The sequence below is a fragment of the Protobothrops mucrosquamatus genome, unplaced genomic scaffold (assembly GCF_001527695.2).
Source record: "Protobothrops mucrosquamatus isolate PMUCROS unplaced genomic scaffold, P.Mucros_1.0 scaffold1946, whole genome shotgun sequence".
NCBI classification, from domain to species: Eukaryota; Metazoa; Chordata; class Lepidosauria; order Squamata; family Viperidae; genus Protobothrops; species Protobothrops mucrosquamatus.
Genome location: NW_015388067.1, coordinates 425996 through 442919, shown reverse-complemented (window position 1 = coordinate 442919; position 16924 = coordinate 425996). Strand labels below are relative to the sequence as shown.

The following is a 16924-nucleotide window of genomic DNA, read 5'->3' as shown; positions in this document are numbered from 1 at the left end:
AAAAAAAAAAAAAAAAAAGGAGCATATATTGTAATCATCAAAATTTGTTTTTGGTTCCATGTAATTTCCACCATTAAAATTCTCCCTTCTTCATCAGCGTAAATTTGTTTTGGGTTCATCTTTTCTTTTATGTAGAAAGCTATCCCTCTTTTCTTTTGCTGTGCCAGAGGAAAAAAAAGTTTACCTATCTTTGGTTGTTCTAAAATTCTAGAATGTTGTCTTTTAATATGTGTCTCTTGAAGGAAAATTATGTACATTTTCAACTTTTGTAATCTATTAAATATTTTATTCCTTTTTGATGGGGAGTTATGACCATTTATATTTATTGAAAAAATTCCAATCTCCTCCATAATTTCAATTGTGTTTAGACCTCAATCTTCTAGGGAGCTTATCTGCCTCTGGTCTTTTGGTCTTACATCTTCCTGTCAAGGTTCCGACTAATGAAACATTTCAAAGAACTTCCAGGCATTGTTTATTCTAAAAGGCTTTATTAACAGTATAACAGATTGTCGGCACATCATAGATGGATGCCAAGATCTGAAGTCTCCACCCCCAGAGCAGTTATTTTTGCTAGCATTTTCCCTCCCTCTTTTGCTGTCATGAGTTACGTCCTCCAACCAGCCTGGGGGGCAAAGGTTAACTTCCTTCTGAAGCCCGCACAAATTGCTCTCTCTCTCCATTCTCATCTGAGTTAATTCTAAAAGTGCCAGACAGTTCTGCATATTTTGTCAAAGCAAGAATATTCAATATTAGCAGCATTGACACTTCCTCTGATTGAGTCTTTTTTGGTTCGCCCTCCTCCATTTGTTTCGGTGCTCCTGCACCCATCGTTTCCTCCGGTTTCTTGGATTCAAAGTCACCTTTTTCTAAAAAAGCTCTGTGATTGTTATAAAATTCCTCTGCTTGAATTGGAGTATCCAATCTATATTTTTTTTCGAGTCCCAAAAAATTAATAAGCCTTCTGGGACCAGCCATCTAAAATTCACTCCCTTGTTAAACAGTTTCCTCGTTAAAAATTGATATTCTCTTTGAGCTTCTCTTATTCTTCTGGGAATCTGTTTAAGAACTACAAGTTCTTTATCTTTGTATTTCAGTGGTTGGTCTTTTATTGCTCTCAAGGTCTCGTCACGTATAAATCTTTTAAGAAATCTTACATGGACTTCCCTAGGAACTCTATTTCTTCTTGCATAGCTTGAATTAATTCTAAAAACCTGATCTATTTCTCATTTCATTTGGTCCATTTCCATTCCAAGCAATTCCGCTAATAACTCGTTCATCAGCTCTAACAGGTTCTCATCCTTTTCTTCTATAATATTTTGAAATCTTAAAAAGTGTGATGCGCTCTCCATCTCCATAATGGCCATGCTGTCTTCCAATTCTGCGTTAGCTTGCGCCAATCTCTGATTTTTCTCTTCCAAAGCTTCACTTTTCTAATCCACCACCACTGACTTATTTTCTATTTTTTGCATTCTTTGTTGGGTGTCTGCCATTGCTTGTTGAAAGGTTTTCATTTTTTGATCCATTTTAAGGTGATCATTTTTCAAATCTTCATAATTTTTTTTCCAAATCTTTTTCATTTCCATTTTAGAATCTGCAATTGCTTGAAGTATGGCTTGAGTGTCCTTTTGTTGAGTTTCCTATTGTAAAAATGCAGTAATAGATTTTTGGAGGGCTGGACTCACCGAGGTTGAAGCGGGGGCTTGAGTCTTTCTTAGTTTCTTTCAATTTTTGTAAGCATCTGGTTCTTCTTCAATGACTTGCTTCTGTGTTATATTTAAGTTTTAGTTTCCTAATTAGTACTTTCAGTGAAGTGTAACATTTGCTGGAAATCAGAGGTGTGTCAGTGGCAGGAATCATATAAAATGTGAATTAAACTATAAAGCCATATGATAGCTGTTTGTTATGCTATTTAAGAACAAAAAATCCAACTCCTGCCTTTAAAGTAGGGGAAAATAGCCCCAAATCCCAAGCCCATCCTTGCACATGATATGATTATTTCCAAATTGCACCATTATATATTGTAGATTCTGAACCAGTAAAAATATTAAGTGAAGTCCCCGATCACCAAAAGATTATCTAGTCATATCTTAAATTAGATTTGTGGTTTGAAGGGTGCTTACTGATATATATTGTAACTAAACAATCAAATGACAGCCATACCATAAAGTACTTTGTTTTGGCTAACACGAGACAGATACATTTGGTGGCATCTGGATTAGATTTATGCAGTCTGTAAGAGCAGGGCAAGTTGTTAATTGGAACTGGTTTTTAGATCATCTTTTACATTTCTTAAATTGCACAAGCTAGCACAACATTTTTCTAATAAAAAATGCTAGTACCTGTATTCAAAACTCCAAATGTATTTTGAATGAAACTTCTGTTGCATGAGCCAGCTTAAATACTAAGACTGCAGTGGCAAACTTGTCTGAATATTGTTTTGTCTGATGGGAATGGAGCAAAAATAGTATTTTCATCTATTGTGTTTTGTTTATTAAATGTTCTATCTAGGAAACCTGAAGTCTAGGATTAGTGTTCTATTTTGAACAGATTGGGGAGTTGTGGAATTATTGAATAGAATAGAATAGAGAATAGAGCTGGAAGGGACCTTGGAGGTCTTCTAGTCTAGCCTCCTGCTCAAGCAGGAGAACCTATACCAGTGATGGCGACCCTATTAGAGACCGAGTGCCCAAACGGCAACCCAAAACCCACTTATGTATCATTGGGTGCTGGGTGGATGTGGCCCATTGGGTGGATGTGGCCCATTGGGTGGGCGTGACCAATTAGATAGGCATGGCTGTGGTGGTAATGGCAGATTGGGTGGGATTAAAAAGTTCTATCAATTCCAACTTTGCGAGATCTTTTTTTTCCCCGTGAGAAGTTGAAATTGATTGATTGAACCTCTTCTTTTTTTTTTGCACACAGTGGCAAAGGCCTAAAGCTAAAAGGTTTTATAAAACCCAGCAGAGAGGGCTCTGCGTGCTTTGCCACCACAGACCTATACCATTTCAGATAAGTGACTGCCTAGTGTCTTCTTAAAAATCTCCAGGGATTGAGTGCCCATGACTTCTGGAGGCAAGTTGTTCCACTGGTTAATTGTCCTCAATGTTAGGAAGTTTCTCCTTAATTCCAGGTTGCTTCTCTCTTTGGTCACTTTACAACCATTGCTTCTTGTCTTGCCCTCTGGTGCCTTGGAGAATAGTTGCCCTCTTCCTTATGGCAGCCCCTCAAATACTGGAATACTGCTATCATGTCGCCCATTTCTTGAATAGAATAGAATAGAGCTGGAAGGGACCTTGGAGGTCTTCTAGTCCAGCCCGCTGCATCAGCAGGACTATACCATCTCAGAAAGGTGATTGTCCAGTCTCTTTTTTAAAACTTCCAGCGATGGAGCACCCACGATTTTGGGGGGTAATCTGTTCCACTGGTTGACTGTCCTCACTGTCAGGAAGTTTCTCCTTAATTCCAGGTTGCTTCTTTCTTTGATCAGCTTCCAACCATTGTTTCTCGTCCTTCCTCTGCTGCTCTGGTGAACAACCTGGCCCTCTCTTCTTTGTGGCAGCCCCTCAGATACTGGAACACTGCTATCATGTCTCCCCTATTTCTTCTTTTTTTTAGACTGGCCAAACCCAAGTTCCGCAGCCGTTCTTCATATGTTTTGGTCTCCAGGCCTTTGATCATCTTAGTTGCTCTTCTCTGAATTTTTTCCAGATTCTCAGCATCTTTTTTGTGACATGGTTACCAAAACTGGCTGTAGTATTCGAGGTGTGGTCTTACTAGGACTTTATAAAGTGGTACTAATACTTTGCGCAATCTTGATTCTATGCCTCTGTTTATGCAACCCAGGATTGTATTAGCTTTTTTGGTTGCTGCTGCACACTGCTGGCTCATAGTTAAGTGATCATCCACCAGGACTCCAAGGTCCCTCTCATAGTTACTGCCTCCAAGCCAGGTCTCGCCCAATCTGTATTTGTTCCTTTGGTTTTTCCTGCCTAAGTGTAAGACTTTGCTTTTCTCCACTTTGAAACTCATTTTGTTGGATAGGGCCCATTGTTCGAGTTTGTCAAGATCTTTTTGGATCCAGAGCTTGTCTTTTGGGGTGTTGGTTATTCCTGCAAGTTTGGTGTCACCTGTAAATTTGATGAGTTCCCCTTCTATTCCCTTATCTAAGTCATTTATGTAGATTTGAAGAGTACTGGGCCTAAGATGGAGCCTTGTGGTACCCCACTGCTTACTTCTCTCCATGTGGATGTAGTGCCATTGAGGATTATTTGATGAGTATTGGATGATATACAGATATTTTAAGTAAGTAAGTAAGTAAGTAAGTAAGTAAATGTAAGTAAGTTAGTAAGCAAGCAAGCAAACAAACAAACAAACAAACAGACAAACAAACAAATAAATGTGAAGTATATACAGTATGAACAGGATCTGGAGTGACCACAAGCATACAGAAAAGACGCTGCATTTTCAGTTGAACATATAGTTTCTGCTTACCAACATACAGCTGGCTATAGAGTTCTAGTCGAGTGTGGCCTTCAGTGGGAGCCTTCTGGATCTCTCTGGGGAACTGATCTACTTGCAGGCTGGCTTCTTTGACATTGCGCTCTGCAATCACTTGATGCCACTGATCGTCAGTGAGCGGATGGGGTGACTTGATAATAATTTCTACTGGGCCATTTCCAACATTAAATGAGAAAGATACATCTGTGGCAGCTGATGAGAGAAGGTTAGAGAAATATAATTTAATACAGATTCTGCTAATTTTGTGATTTTTTTTTTTAAAAAAGATCTCTACTTGCAATTAGGTTTATTTTAATGGAATTTACAGTATAGATTTTGAATAATAATCTACTGAATGCAATATCCATATAACAATTAATTCAGGTGATAAAAATGGCTTTAGTCATTTAGTTATTAAACAGGATGATTGTTAGAACTTGATCAGGACTAAGTGTATTCCAGGGGAAGTACGTTCCAATGTATGGGGCTATAGCTGAGAAAGCCTATCTTCTCTTGCCTACAGTTTACAGACTTTTAAGTAACCATCAGCCAGCCCTTCCTGTATGTTCAGACCATATAGGCACTCACATTTGAAAAGGTTTTTGTTATCTACCAGTGTTATGTCTTATTGAGCCTCAGACTTGATTAACACCTTGAATTAGACCTAGCAATCAAGACAGCAACCTCAAAATGGGTGTGTCTCTTGAGGGCAACATAGGATGTAATACTCGAAACATGGGTTTTGTAGTACTGTTGCACTGGCTAACTAACATGAGCTTTCTTGTATTTTAAATTTGCTTTTTTAACTGTATTGCTAATAATTTCCCATAAGCCTTAACCTTCAAAAATGCCTCTCTTTCAGAAACCAGGACTGGCAGGAAAGCATTCAATACATTGTAGATAACAGCTTCCTTTTCGTCTGTTCTCAAGTCTCCATGAACAAAGAAAACAGTCCAGCTCAGCCTTGAGAAGCACTGAGAATGTATCTTACCCATACTCATGTTGATGTTTTTCCTTTGCAAATGTTTCTTTTACTCAGAATATAATGCTCTTTTCTATGGCTATACTCACATATTATGAGATGACTTAATCCTTGAAATGCAACTGAACAGATGACTATTTCTAAACTAATCAACTTTTGCTTTGAAGTTCTTAGATGTGCTGTCTATAAAAGTAATTGTAATTCATTTTCCCTGGTTCCCCCTTTTCATAGGGAGACCCCACTTTATCTAATAAATTGGTTTTAAATGATCTTCTGCTTGGTTACTTATTGGAAAAGATAAACTGAGGCAGAATCTAGAACCAGATTTGACCAACATTGTACAGTCCCACTAATTGTCCTCCCTTAAAGAAGTATTTACTATCTCTTAGCCACACACAATATGGCATCTGAAGAAGGAAGGAAAGCGTGGATCAGTCCTTGATAAGGAACCCTATCTATTTACACAAGTTCTAAAGACAGCATTACAATACACTACTCTGTTCACCACAATTGGCACACCCAATCCACATAAAAAATGAAACAACCACTTTATCCACATGAAAATCTGCAATATTATCTAGATACCCCTATATCCTTTCCTAAAAGAGCAGAGTTGCCTGTTAGGAATCTTCAAGCACAGAAAGTTTGAATGTGAGTGTTATCACTGCTCAGTTGCATCTAGTTTGCTTTAATTTACTGTTAAAATATAGAAATAAGGTTTTAATAGTATGAAATCTTCTTACACATTAAAGTAATGTGATTATAAGACAGACACAGACTTCAACGGATAGTTAGAACTGCAGAAAAAAACAACTGCTACTAGCCTGCCTTCCATTGAGGATCTATATATTGCACAAGCCAGAAAGAGGGCTGTGAAAATATCTACAGACCCCTCACATCCTGGACATAAACTGTTTCAACTTCTTCCCTCAAGATGACACTATTGGGCATTGCATGCCAAAACAACTAGACACAAGAACAGTTCCCCCCCCCATGCCATAACTCTGCTAAACAACTAATTCCCACAACACTGTCAAACTACCTAGTAAGGCTGTATTACTATTCTTCTTCTCATCTTTCCTATTTCCTATCTCCTTATCTTTGTTGTTTGTATCTTACAATTTATATTAATTGTTTTATTTAGTATCCTATGATCTCTGTTGATTGCTTATTTAGTATCCATGACCATCACTGAGTGTTGTATCTTATGATTTATGATGAATGTTTTTTATGATTATAATCATGATTTATCACTTGTTACTTGTATGTACACTGAGAGCTTATGCACCGGAGACAAAATTCTGTTCTGTTTTGTTTTGTTCTGTTCTGTTCTATTCTTCATGTAATAATAGTCATAAATTTATGATGGGACCTTTTGTTATAGGCACCTAGTTAATGAAGAGCAAAGTTACTTCTGTTGAAAAATACAGAATCTAAAGTATATTAATAACGTTAGCAGGAGTTTCTGCCAATCTCTTTTGTATTTTTCAAGTCTGTATATTATATAAGAATATTTATTATTAAAAAGTTTAAAAGGAAAAGGGTTGGAAAGTATACTTTCATTTTTATTAATTCTATACTAATTGTTTCATTTATGGAAATCTTGTTTTCTTTGTGATATAAATTGAAAAATACTATTTTACTGCTATGCTATTTATAGTTTAAAATATATTGTTTTTTCATATTATCAAAGTCTACAATTATATAAAATATATAAAATACAGTACATTGATTTACTAAATCATTTTTATGATCATTTTTATTATAAACCTCAGTTTTTAGGTCTTAAGTCCCATGCTATTTGTATCTAAATAAAAGATCTATTAATATTGTTTTATCTCACTTTTTGGGGAGGACAGGAGTTGCAAAGGTTGCAAAGCATACTCTAAAGTATTCAGTCTTGCACTAGATCAATAAATAAGTTCATGAACATATTTTAACAAATTATAACACACTAACCATGACACATTTTAACTCTTTCATGTTGGAATCCTGATGATGACCCTCTGAGTTTTTACTTGGTAAATGAGTTACATTTTTAATAATTAATAATTAAAATTAATAATTAAAATCATGGGAAAAATTATGCATCCTAAGTATCTGTACAAGAAAGCAGTTGGCTTCTATATTTTACTTTTTGATGTAAAACAAAAGCAAAAGAGCACAAAACCCTCAAATATTCTGTTGTAAAACATTTCATGATAAAGATATATTCTTTCTGTTTTAATTTTTTGGATATGAAACTCTCCAGTCCTATGAAGTAACTCATTTACTGCTTTGACTAAATGTTCTTATTTTTGTTTTGTTTTTTAAATACTGGGCTTCATTTGTTTTTGGCATTCTAAGATATACTGTGTTCCAAATAACATGCCTCAAAGTGTCCGTTTTTCCTGTTTCTTTTTTTGGAGTGGGGACAGACAGTGACATAGATTAGATAAACTAAATAATGACTTGCTGCTTACAAGCAAATGTGTCGAGCTCTATCTGTGCATTGCTAACATGATGTTCAGACTTGCAAAGAAGTAGAAAACCACTTGCATGCATCCGAGGTCCAAACACTGGCATCTACCTAACTGTATGTCAGTGAGATATTAAAGACATCACCATCATCTGTACCATGTGGGAAGCTAAGTCTGTCCAGTCCTAAAATATCTCAATATTAAGGTCAATTATTTTGTCTTTTAAAAACTAGAAACCTTTTCTAATATGATCAGGGTTCTTCTCCTCCGCCAAGTTGTCAGTTGTGAAATCCTTGCCATTTTTTTTTACTGTTCATAAACTTCTGAGAAGTTTATTTGTTATTTATATTATACAATCATAATGATGAGCTCAAGGCAAATTTTATGACAATGTTTCATGGTATAATCTGAGCATTTAAATTCATCATTGGGAATCATAGATCAAACATGACAGAAAAAAATAGATAAAAGAGAGTCGAATCCATTGCCAATAGCATTGTAATAGGACTCAGGAATGTCTCAGATCAATATTCCCTATTATGTTAAATCAGTATGACATGCAGTATTGTTCTATATTCAATTACTCTTTCCCAATATAAGTTTGGTACTTTAGCCTGAATCCTGATTTTTATAATGGCAATAATATTTTTTGTGCAATTCATTTGCATTTTATATTATTTATTGACCTAAAACTACAATAGGAATTCAGAGAATTGTAAGTCTAAAGTAATGCTTCATGAAAGATTTATTGAAACATTTTTGAGTGCTAAAGTATTTTATGTATATTATTGCAGCAATTATTATAGGATAATATATAGCAGACTATTATTTTTTATTTCTCCATTGGAATGTTTAAAGCTATCTACACCACAAACTTTGATATTTTATTTCCTAGCTGCTAGCTTTATATATTTTAAAAATGCATGCATCTTTTTTTGTATTTAGGTGTCTGTTGATTTTGTGCATAATATCCTTTGCTGCCAGCTTACCAAAGCAAGCAGAATAATAATAATAATAATAATAATAATAATAATAATAATAATAACAACAACAACAACAACAACAACAACAACAACAACAACAACAACAACAACAACAACCCCCAGTGAGGCAATGGCTAAGAGCAGGAAAATTGAAGAAAGAGACCGAGGGACTAATTCTGGCTGCACAAGACCAAGCCTTAAGGACAAATGCATACAAAGTCAAAATTGAGAAGACAGCAATAGACAGTAAGTGCCGCCTATGCAAAGAAGCTGAAGAAACAGTGGACCACCTGGTAAGCTGCTACAAGAAGATCGCACAGACTACAAGCAGCGGCATGACAAAATAGCAACAATGGTGCATTGGAAGATCTGCAAGAAATATCATTTGCCTGTAAGCAAGAACTGGTGGGATCATAAAATAGAGAAAGTCATAGAAAATGATAAAGTTAAATTGTTCTGGGACTTCAGAATTCAAACAGACAAGCACCTGCAACATAACACCCCGGACTTAACAATTGTCGATAAGAAAGACAAAAAAGTCTGGATAGTGGACGTGGCAGTGCCTGGAGACAGCAGAATAGACGAGAAAGAACTGGAGAAGATGACAAAATACAAAGCCCTACAAATAGAAATAGAAAGACTGTGGCAAAAGCAAGCAAGGGTAGTACCAATAGTAATAGGTGCCTTGGGTGCAATCCCAAAACAACTTGAGCACCACTTGAATACCATTGGCATTGACAAATTCGCCATTAATCAATTGCAAAAGGCAGCCTTACTAGGAACTGCTTTATCCTGCGACGATATCTGTAATACCATCAAACATCCACATCTGCCTATCCCAGGTCCTTGGTAAGGACTCGATAGGTAGACAAAATGCCAAATCCAGTCTGAACATCTGGCTAACTGTGCGATGATCAATAATAATAATAATAATAATAATAATAATAATAATAATGATGATGATGATGATGATGATGATGATGATGATGATGATGATGATGATGATGATGATGGAAGGGACCTTGGAGGTCATCTAGTCCAACCCCCTGCTCAGGCAGGAAACCCTATATCATTTCAGAAAAATGGCTGTCCAGTCTCTTCTTAATATATTAGGTTTTTTTTTAAAGGTACAGTACAGAAAAAAAATCTGAAACAAGTAGTGGATTTTTAGGCACCAAGTTGTCTTTACATTAGTTGTGTGTATGAGTAGGATTATGGTATACACCTCTTACACTATTTACTTTCTGGTTCAATTTTTTTAGATAAGCCAGAGACCATCATGGATTAAATTAAGGACAATCCTTGACTTATGACCACAATTGAGCTCAAAATTTTGGTTGCAAAGTAAGAGAGTTGTTGTGAATTTTGCCCCATTTTACGACGTTTCTTGACACAATTATTAAGTGAATCACTGCAGTTGTTAAAATAGTAACATAGTTGTTAAGTGAATCTGGCTTCCCCATTGTCTTTGCTTGTCAGAAGTTCTCAAAAGGTGATCACATGACTCTGGGACACTGTAACCATCATAAATATCAACCAATTGCCAAGCATCTGAATTTTGATCATGTGACCATGGGGATGCTGCAATGGTCGTAAATATGAAAAATGGTCATAAGTCATTTTTTTCAGTGCCTTTGTAATTTTGAATGGTCACTAAATGAAATGTTATAAGTCAAAGACTACCCCCTTCCTGGGTTCCTGCTATTTCATTCAGAAAACCACCTGGTTCCATATCTTCTTTTATTTGTACTTTTCTTTTGTAAAAATATGTGTCACTGACTTACATTTCTGAATATCATTTTCTTTTAGTGCAAAATATTTGATATAAGAAAAGCCTGTACAGAGATCTGCCTGATAAATTTTCTTTGTGATTTTTCCCCTTTTCTTCTTTATTTCAAGGATAAAGAAAAGCCCCTTTGAAGTATAATTGTAGGGAGCTGTTATTCTGTTCAGTTTGAACCTTCAGAAATTTTGATGAATGGCATTATATAAATCATATTAAACAACTCAGATTCAAGCTAAGAATAACCTGCAACAGAGATGTACCAACTTTTATAGAAGTTCAAAATGTCATGCAATAAAGTTACTTTAAAAAATACCAAAAGAAGAATTGATATTGAGGATCCATTTTGGAATGCCATAAGTAGGTCAATTTTTAAAATATCTGGATGGTTTCAGAATCAAACTTAGTTAATAAACATGTTCAGTTTTTATAAACTTTACATATGCAATATACCAATCACAGAGTACACAAATAGTAAAAGGCTGACCAAATCAAAATGTGTGTGCTCATACAGAAGCATTATCAAAGCAAGACAAAAATAATAATAAACAGAACATTGAAAAAAGTGTATTTAAAAAGACAAAAGACAAAAACATATATACAGTACATATATTAACCCAGGAGTCCTGGTAGCACAGTGGTTAGAATGCAGTATGATAAACAAACTCAGTTCGACCCTATCAGGGCTTAAGGTTGACTCAGCTTTCCATCCTTCCAAGGTCAGTAAAATGAGGATCCAGATTGTTGGGAGCAATATGCTGACATTGTAAACTGTCCAGAGAGTGCTGTAAAGCTCTATGTGGCAATATATAGGTCTAAGTACTATTGCTATTGCTATTGCTATCCCCCTAGCTGAATACTGATAAATATATTGCAACAATATTAGTCTCCTACCCAGCTTGCAAAGTGGGACCAAAATTTATAAACTTTTATATCTATTTGCAACTTATTTGATCTGTCATTTAGTTACCAGATATAAAGGCAAAACTGTTAACAAGTAACACAATAGCAGAAATAAACTTCAAAAATCCTCTGTAAATCTATTATTGTATTTAAGATTTAAGATTTTATAAAATCTTTGAAGACAAATTACTTTTTCCGATGAAGGACTTAATGAACTCTATTTTACATTGAAATCCAGTGCTGGATTCGTGGAAGAATGCCTACATCTCTTTAATAGCTAAAGAAGGACTGGACTTAATCTCTGTGAAGAATTATAGGCCAATTTCTCTTCTTAAAAATGATTACAATATTTCACATCTATCTTAGTTGGAAGACTTAAAAAAAGTTTTATAGGATTATATAAAGACCAGTATGGTTTCTTTTACCCAAAAGACAACTAAAAGATAATATAAGAGTAATCTTGGATATAACTGAACATTTGCATCAATGTAGCAACAAACAGTTCATATTATTTTTTGTAGATGCAGCAAAAGCATTTGATAATTTGAACTGGACTTTATGTGGTGGAAAGGATGGATTTTGTTTTGGGTTTTATACAGTTTGAAGTCCATTTATACATTCCAGAAAGTTCAGATTATGGTAAATTTGTTTATTCTGGAACTGTTCAGATTATGGTAAATTTGTTTATTTGGAACTGTTAAATAGGAATATTAGACAAGACAACAGGGCAAAAGGATTAGAAATTAAATCACACAATTATAAACTTCATGCTTTTGCTGGTTGGAGGAGGTTGGGTTTCAAAGTGGGAAGAATAGCTTGGTGCTTTGTGCGGGAATGTTAGATTCCACTTCCGTAGTTAGTGACCTTACTGCAACCACTGTTTTTTAGTAAAAGTTCTTTTGATTAACCACATTGTATTAAGAGTCATGAGAGAGCCAGTTGTTTTTCTGCAATTCTAACTATCTGTTGAAGATTGTATATGTCTTGTTTGGTTGCAGTGCCAAACCAGACAGTTAGAGATGCAAATGACAGACTCAACAATTCCTTTATAGAACTGTATCAGCAGCTCCTTGGACAGTCTGAGCTTTCTGAGTTGGCACAGAAAGAAAATTCTCTGTTGTGCTTTTTTGATAACATTTTTGATGTTAGGTGTCCATTTTAAGTCATGAGATATTATAGAACCTAGAAACCTAAAGGTCTCAACTGTTGATACTGTGTTGTCTAGTATTGTAAGAGGTGGTAGAATAGGAGAATTTTTCCTAAATTCTACTACCATTTCTACAGTTTTGAGTGTGTTCAGTTCACGTTTGTTCCGGCCATACCACAAGGCTAGTTGTTCAACCTCCCATCAGTGTCAGGACCCCTTCATAATCATATTTCAGGGCCCTGCCATTCTGATAGGAGGTGGGAGGTTTCGCTCTGTTGGGAGGAAGATTCATGGATGTATTTCCTTTACTTTGTTCTCTCTATCTTTTGACGTATTGCTTTGGGTGTGAAGAGGGGGAGGAATGTGCCAGGAACCATCTGCCTTATCTCCATGCTGTTGTAAAAAGAAGACACAGCGCATGGAAACTGTCCCTTATCGTTCTGGTTCGCATAACAACTTCACACCTGTGGATTGGCTGGAAGACTGCTAGACAGTTGGATACTGGGGGGAGAGGTTTGTGAAGGGAAACTTTAATATAGTGATTTCCTCAGATCTTGCTTTGCCTTTCTGTTTTCACTGACTCTCAATAAAAGTTCCTGTTTGGAACAATGCCTGTTTCAAGAGTTCTGCTTTCTTGGGAGTACTAGCTGAGGCAGACCTTACAGTCAGTATGCAGATTCATCATTGTTTCGAATGATACCAATTACTGTTGTATCATCTGCAAACTTCAGTATTTTAACAGCGGGATCCTTTGAGATACATTCGTTGGTATATAGAGAGAAGTGGAGCGAGCACACAGCCCTGGGGGGCCTCTGTGCTAATTGTACAGGTATCTAATGTGATTTTGCGTAGCTTCACCTGTGGCTTCCTGCCTGTTAGAAAGCTTATGATCCACTTACAAATGTGGTCAGGCACAGCTAGCTGAATTAGAAGAATAGTTAGAAGAATATCTGGAATGATGGTACTGAATGCTGAGCTGAAGTCTAGTGCAGAGCCATATTAACAACATCATCTGTCAATCTATTTGCTTGGTAGGCCAGCACCAACCTTTCAAAAGTTTTCATAACTACGGATGTCAGAGCAACTAGTCTGTAATCATTCAATTCTTTCATGGAGGGTTTCTTTGGCATTGGAGATGATAGTAGAGTGTTTGAAGCAAGAAAGAACATAACGCATCTCTAGTGATTTATTAAATATGCAGGTGAAGATGGGGGCCAGTTGGTTAGCACAAGATTTCAAGCAAGAAGGAGTTATCTTGTCTGGGCCTGGTGCTTTTCCAGGCTTTTGTCTGTGAAATAGATCTTGCACATTATTTTCTGTGATCACCGGGGGTGGGGGGGTGTCCAAAGGGATGGGTCAGTTGTGGAACGTTTGGCTGTTGTTGGTGCATCTGAGATGGAGATGGTGGTGATAGGTGACAGTGGTTTCTGCTCAAATCTACAGTAAAACACATTCAGATCATCTGCCAGTTGTCAATCAGAATAGAGCTGGAAGGGACCTTGGAGTTCTTCTAGTCCAGCCCCCTGCTCAAGCAGGAGTCACTATGTCATTTCAGACAAGTAGTTGTCCAGTCTCTTTTTAAAAACCTCGAGTGATGAAGCACCCACAACGTCTGAAGGCAAGCTGTTCCACTGGTTAATTGTCCTCACTGTTAGGAAGTTTCACCTTAATTCCAGGTTGCTTCTCTCCTTAATTAGTTTCCATCCATTGTTTCTTGTCTTGCCTTCTGGTGCTTCGGAAAATAAATTGACCCCCTCCTCCTTGTGGCAGCCTCTCAAATACTAGAATACTGCTATCATGTCCCCACTAGTCCTTCTTTTCCCTAGACTGGGCTTTCCCAAATCCTGCAACCATTCTTCATATGTTTAAATCTCCAGGCCTTTAATTATTTTAGTTGCTCTTCTTTGCATTTTTTCCAAAGTCTCAGCATCTTTTTTGTAATGCGGTGACCAAAACTGGATGCAGTATTCCAGATGTGGAATTCCCTTCAGCATGTAAAAGAGGTTTGCTGTAACCTGTGATATTTTTAAGAGTTTTCCACATATTTGCTGGTTTATTTGTTGAGAGCTGATTCGTGAGCTTTCAGAGTAGCTTCTTTTTGCTGCTCTGATCTCCCCTTTTTTTTTTACATTTTTCTGGCCTTATTATACAGCATTCTATCTCTTTTCCTGTAGTCTTCTTCTTTGGCCTCACATAGCTGCTTGAGTTTAGCTGTGAACCAAGGCTTGTTGTTACTGTATATTTACAGGTTTCTGGTCAGCACATGTAGGTCTTCACAAAAACTAACATATGATGATACAGTATTGTGAAGTAAACAAGAAATGTACATGTTATAATTTTTCATTTCTGCTAAAGGAATAGGCATATAGAGGCACTTAGTTAAGGTATTTTTAGGAAAGGAGATGTAGTAAGCTGGAGGAATAGAGAAGAACTATATATACTGACTCTAAGCATACTTTTAGAATAGTGCACACTATTGTAGAATAGTATATAGCTTATGAATAACATATTATTCATTTATATAAACTGCCTAGAATTAGTATTTTAGAGTATAACTATGAACCAAAGTGCAGCCATGTTTAACCAAAGCATGAACTCTGTTACACACATAGCTTTTAGATGAAAAGCAGGCACTCTTATAGATAAATAAGGGAAGACATAAATCCTTTATAATTGCAATTATCCAGTTTGGGTAACAGTTCACCTTGTAGATAAGGCTATATACCCTCAGTTGTCAGTATGTTACAAATCATGCCACAGAGAAGGAAGGGAAGATAAGACAGGAACAAAAGGGGCTTTTGATCTAATAATTGGAGGGTTTGGTAATTGTAGTGGTTGCTAGGCGGTTAGAAAAGCATGTGACCAATTGAAACCTATCAACTGGGTTTCAATTGGAAGGATGTGGCATGATGCACGGGACAGGGTATAAAAACCTATGCAAAAATTGATTCAAGTGTGGAGTCTGGGATTTGCCATTACCAAGAGCTCCATCAGCTTTTGCAAAAGCTTTAATAAAACTTGTTTTGTTTTCCAACACCCTTGAAGTTGAATTTTTATTCCTTACAATATCTGTGAGTTCATCCAAGTCTGCAGAAGTATCTTTGAAAATGTTCCAATCTGTGCAGTCAAGGCAAGCTTGTAGCTTTAACTTTGCCTCCTTATTCCAAGACTTCACTATTAGTCTTATGGTTTTAAGCCTTTGTCAATAAACAGGTACAAGGTGAATCATACAATGATCAGAGTGTCCCACAACTGATTGTGGTAAAGACTGATAAGCATCTTTTAATGTTGTGTAGCAGTGGTCTAAAGTATTCTTACCTCTAGTAAGACAGTTGACATGCTGAAAGTATTTTGGTAGCTCTTGGCTTAAGTTAGCACTGTTAAAATCTTTTAAATAATGAGGAGTGAAACTGGGTATTTTCTTCAGCCTACATAATGTGGTAAGAAAGAGTTTGTAATGCATTGTTTATGCAAACTTGTGGAGGAACATACACTGCAAATAGAAAGAAGGTGTATTTCAAAGACAAAAGCCTAGAAAAGCACCAGGCACAGACAAGATAACTCCTTCTTGCTTGAAAGCTTGTGCTAACCAACTGGCCCCCATTTTATTCTCTCATGGAGAGAATAAAGTTTATAATTAATGTCTCTAATTAATTATAAGAGTTTATAATTAATGTCTCTAAGTCCACATCACACAATTTATTTAGTGTAGTTACATTTTTGTACCATCGGTTGTTGATAAAAAAGCAGAGACTCCCCCCTTTTTTTTATCGAATTGAGAGATGACTAATCATTGCATTGGTGCCTTTTTTCCAAATAAAAGGAATCTTATAATAAAATATCACAAAGGAAACCCAGGAAGGAGGGGGTGCGCCTCAGAGGAAAAAAAACCATTTAAAGGACAAGTCAAACGGAATTCTAAAAGACCGAAGTTTTCCTGTCTCGCATCCTTCACTCCCCCTCCCCTGAGTTATTAGAGACATTCTGGAGAGAGGGAAAACCCGGGCAATTAACACAAACCAGATAGAATTGAAGGAGGTAAAAGTTATTCTTTTAATAATTGTAGAAATGTAATGTAGAAATAATTGTAGAAATGTAATGTAGAAATAATTGTAGAAATGTAATGCCAAAATATGAAATGGGAATGTTTTATGTTTCCTGCCTATAAAA

At 36.2% G+C, this 16924-nt stretch overlaps 1 protein-coding gene across 1 annotated transcript in view; it reads right to left on the bottom strand.

The window, feature by feature from the left end:
* The window catches only part of LOC107294448 (contactin-associated protein-like 2), a gene marked incomplete at its 3' end in the record, with an annotated part of 224190 nt that overhangs the window by 103135 nt on the left and 104131 nt on the right, over positions 1-16924 (bottom strand). The window contains exon 4 of the mRNA XM_015823679.1: positions 4492-4710. Coding sequence (XP_015679165.1) covers positions 4492-4710 — 219 coding nt within the window. The remainder of the gene's footprint in view (positions 1-4491; positions 4711-16924) is intronic.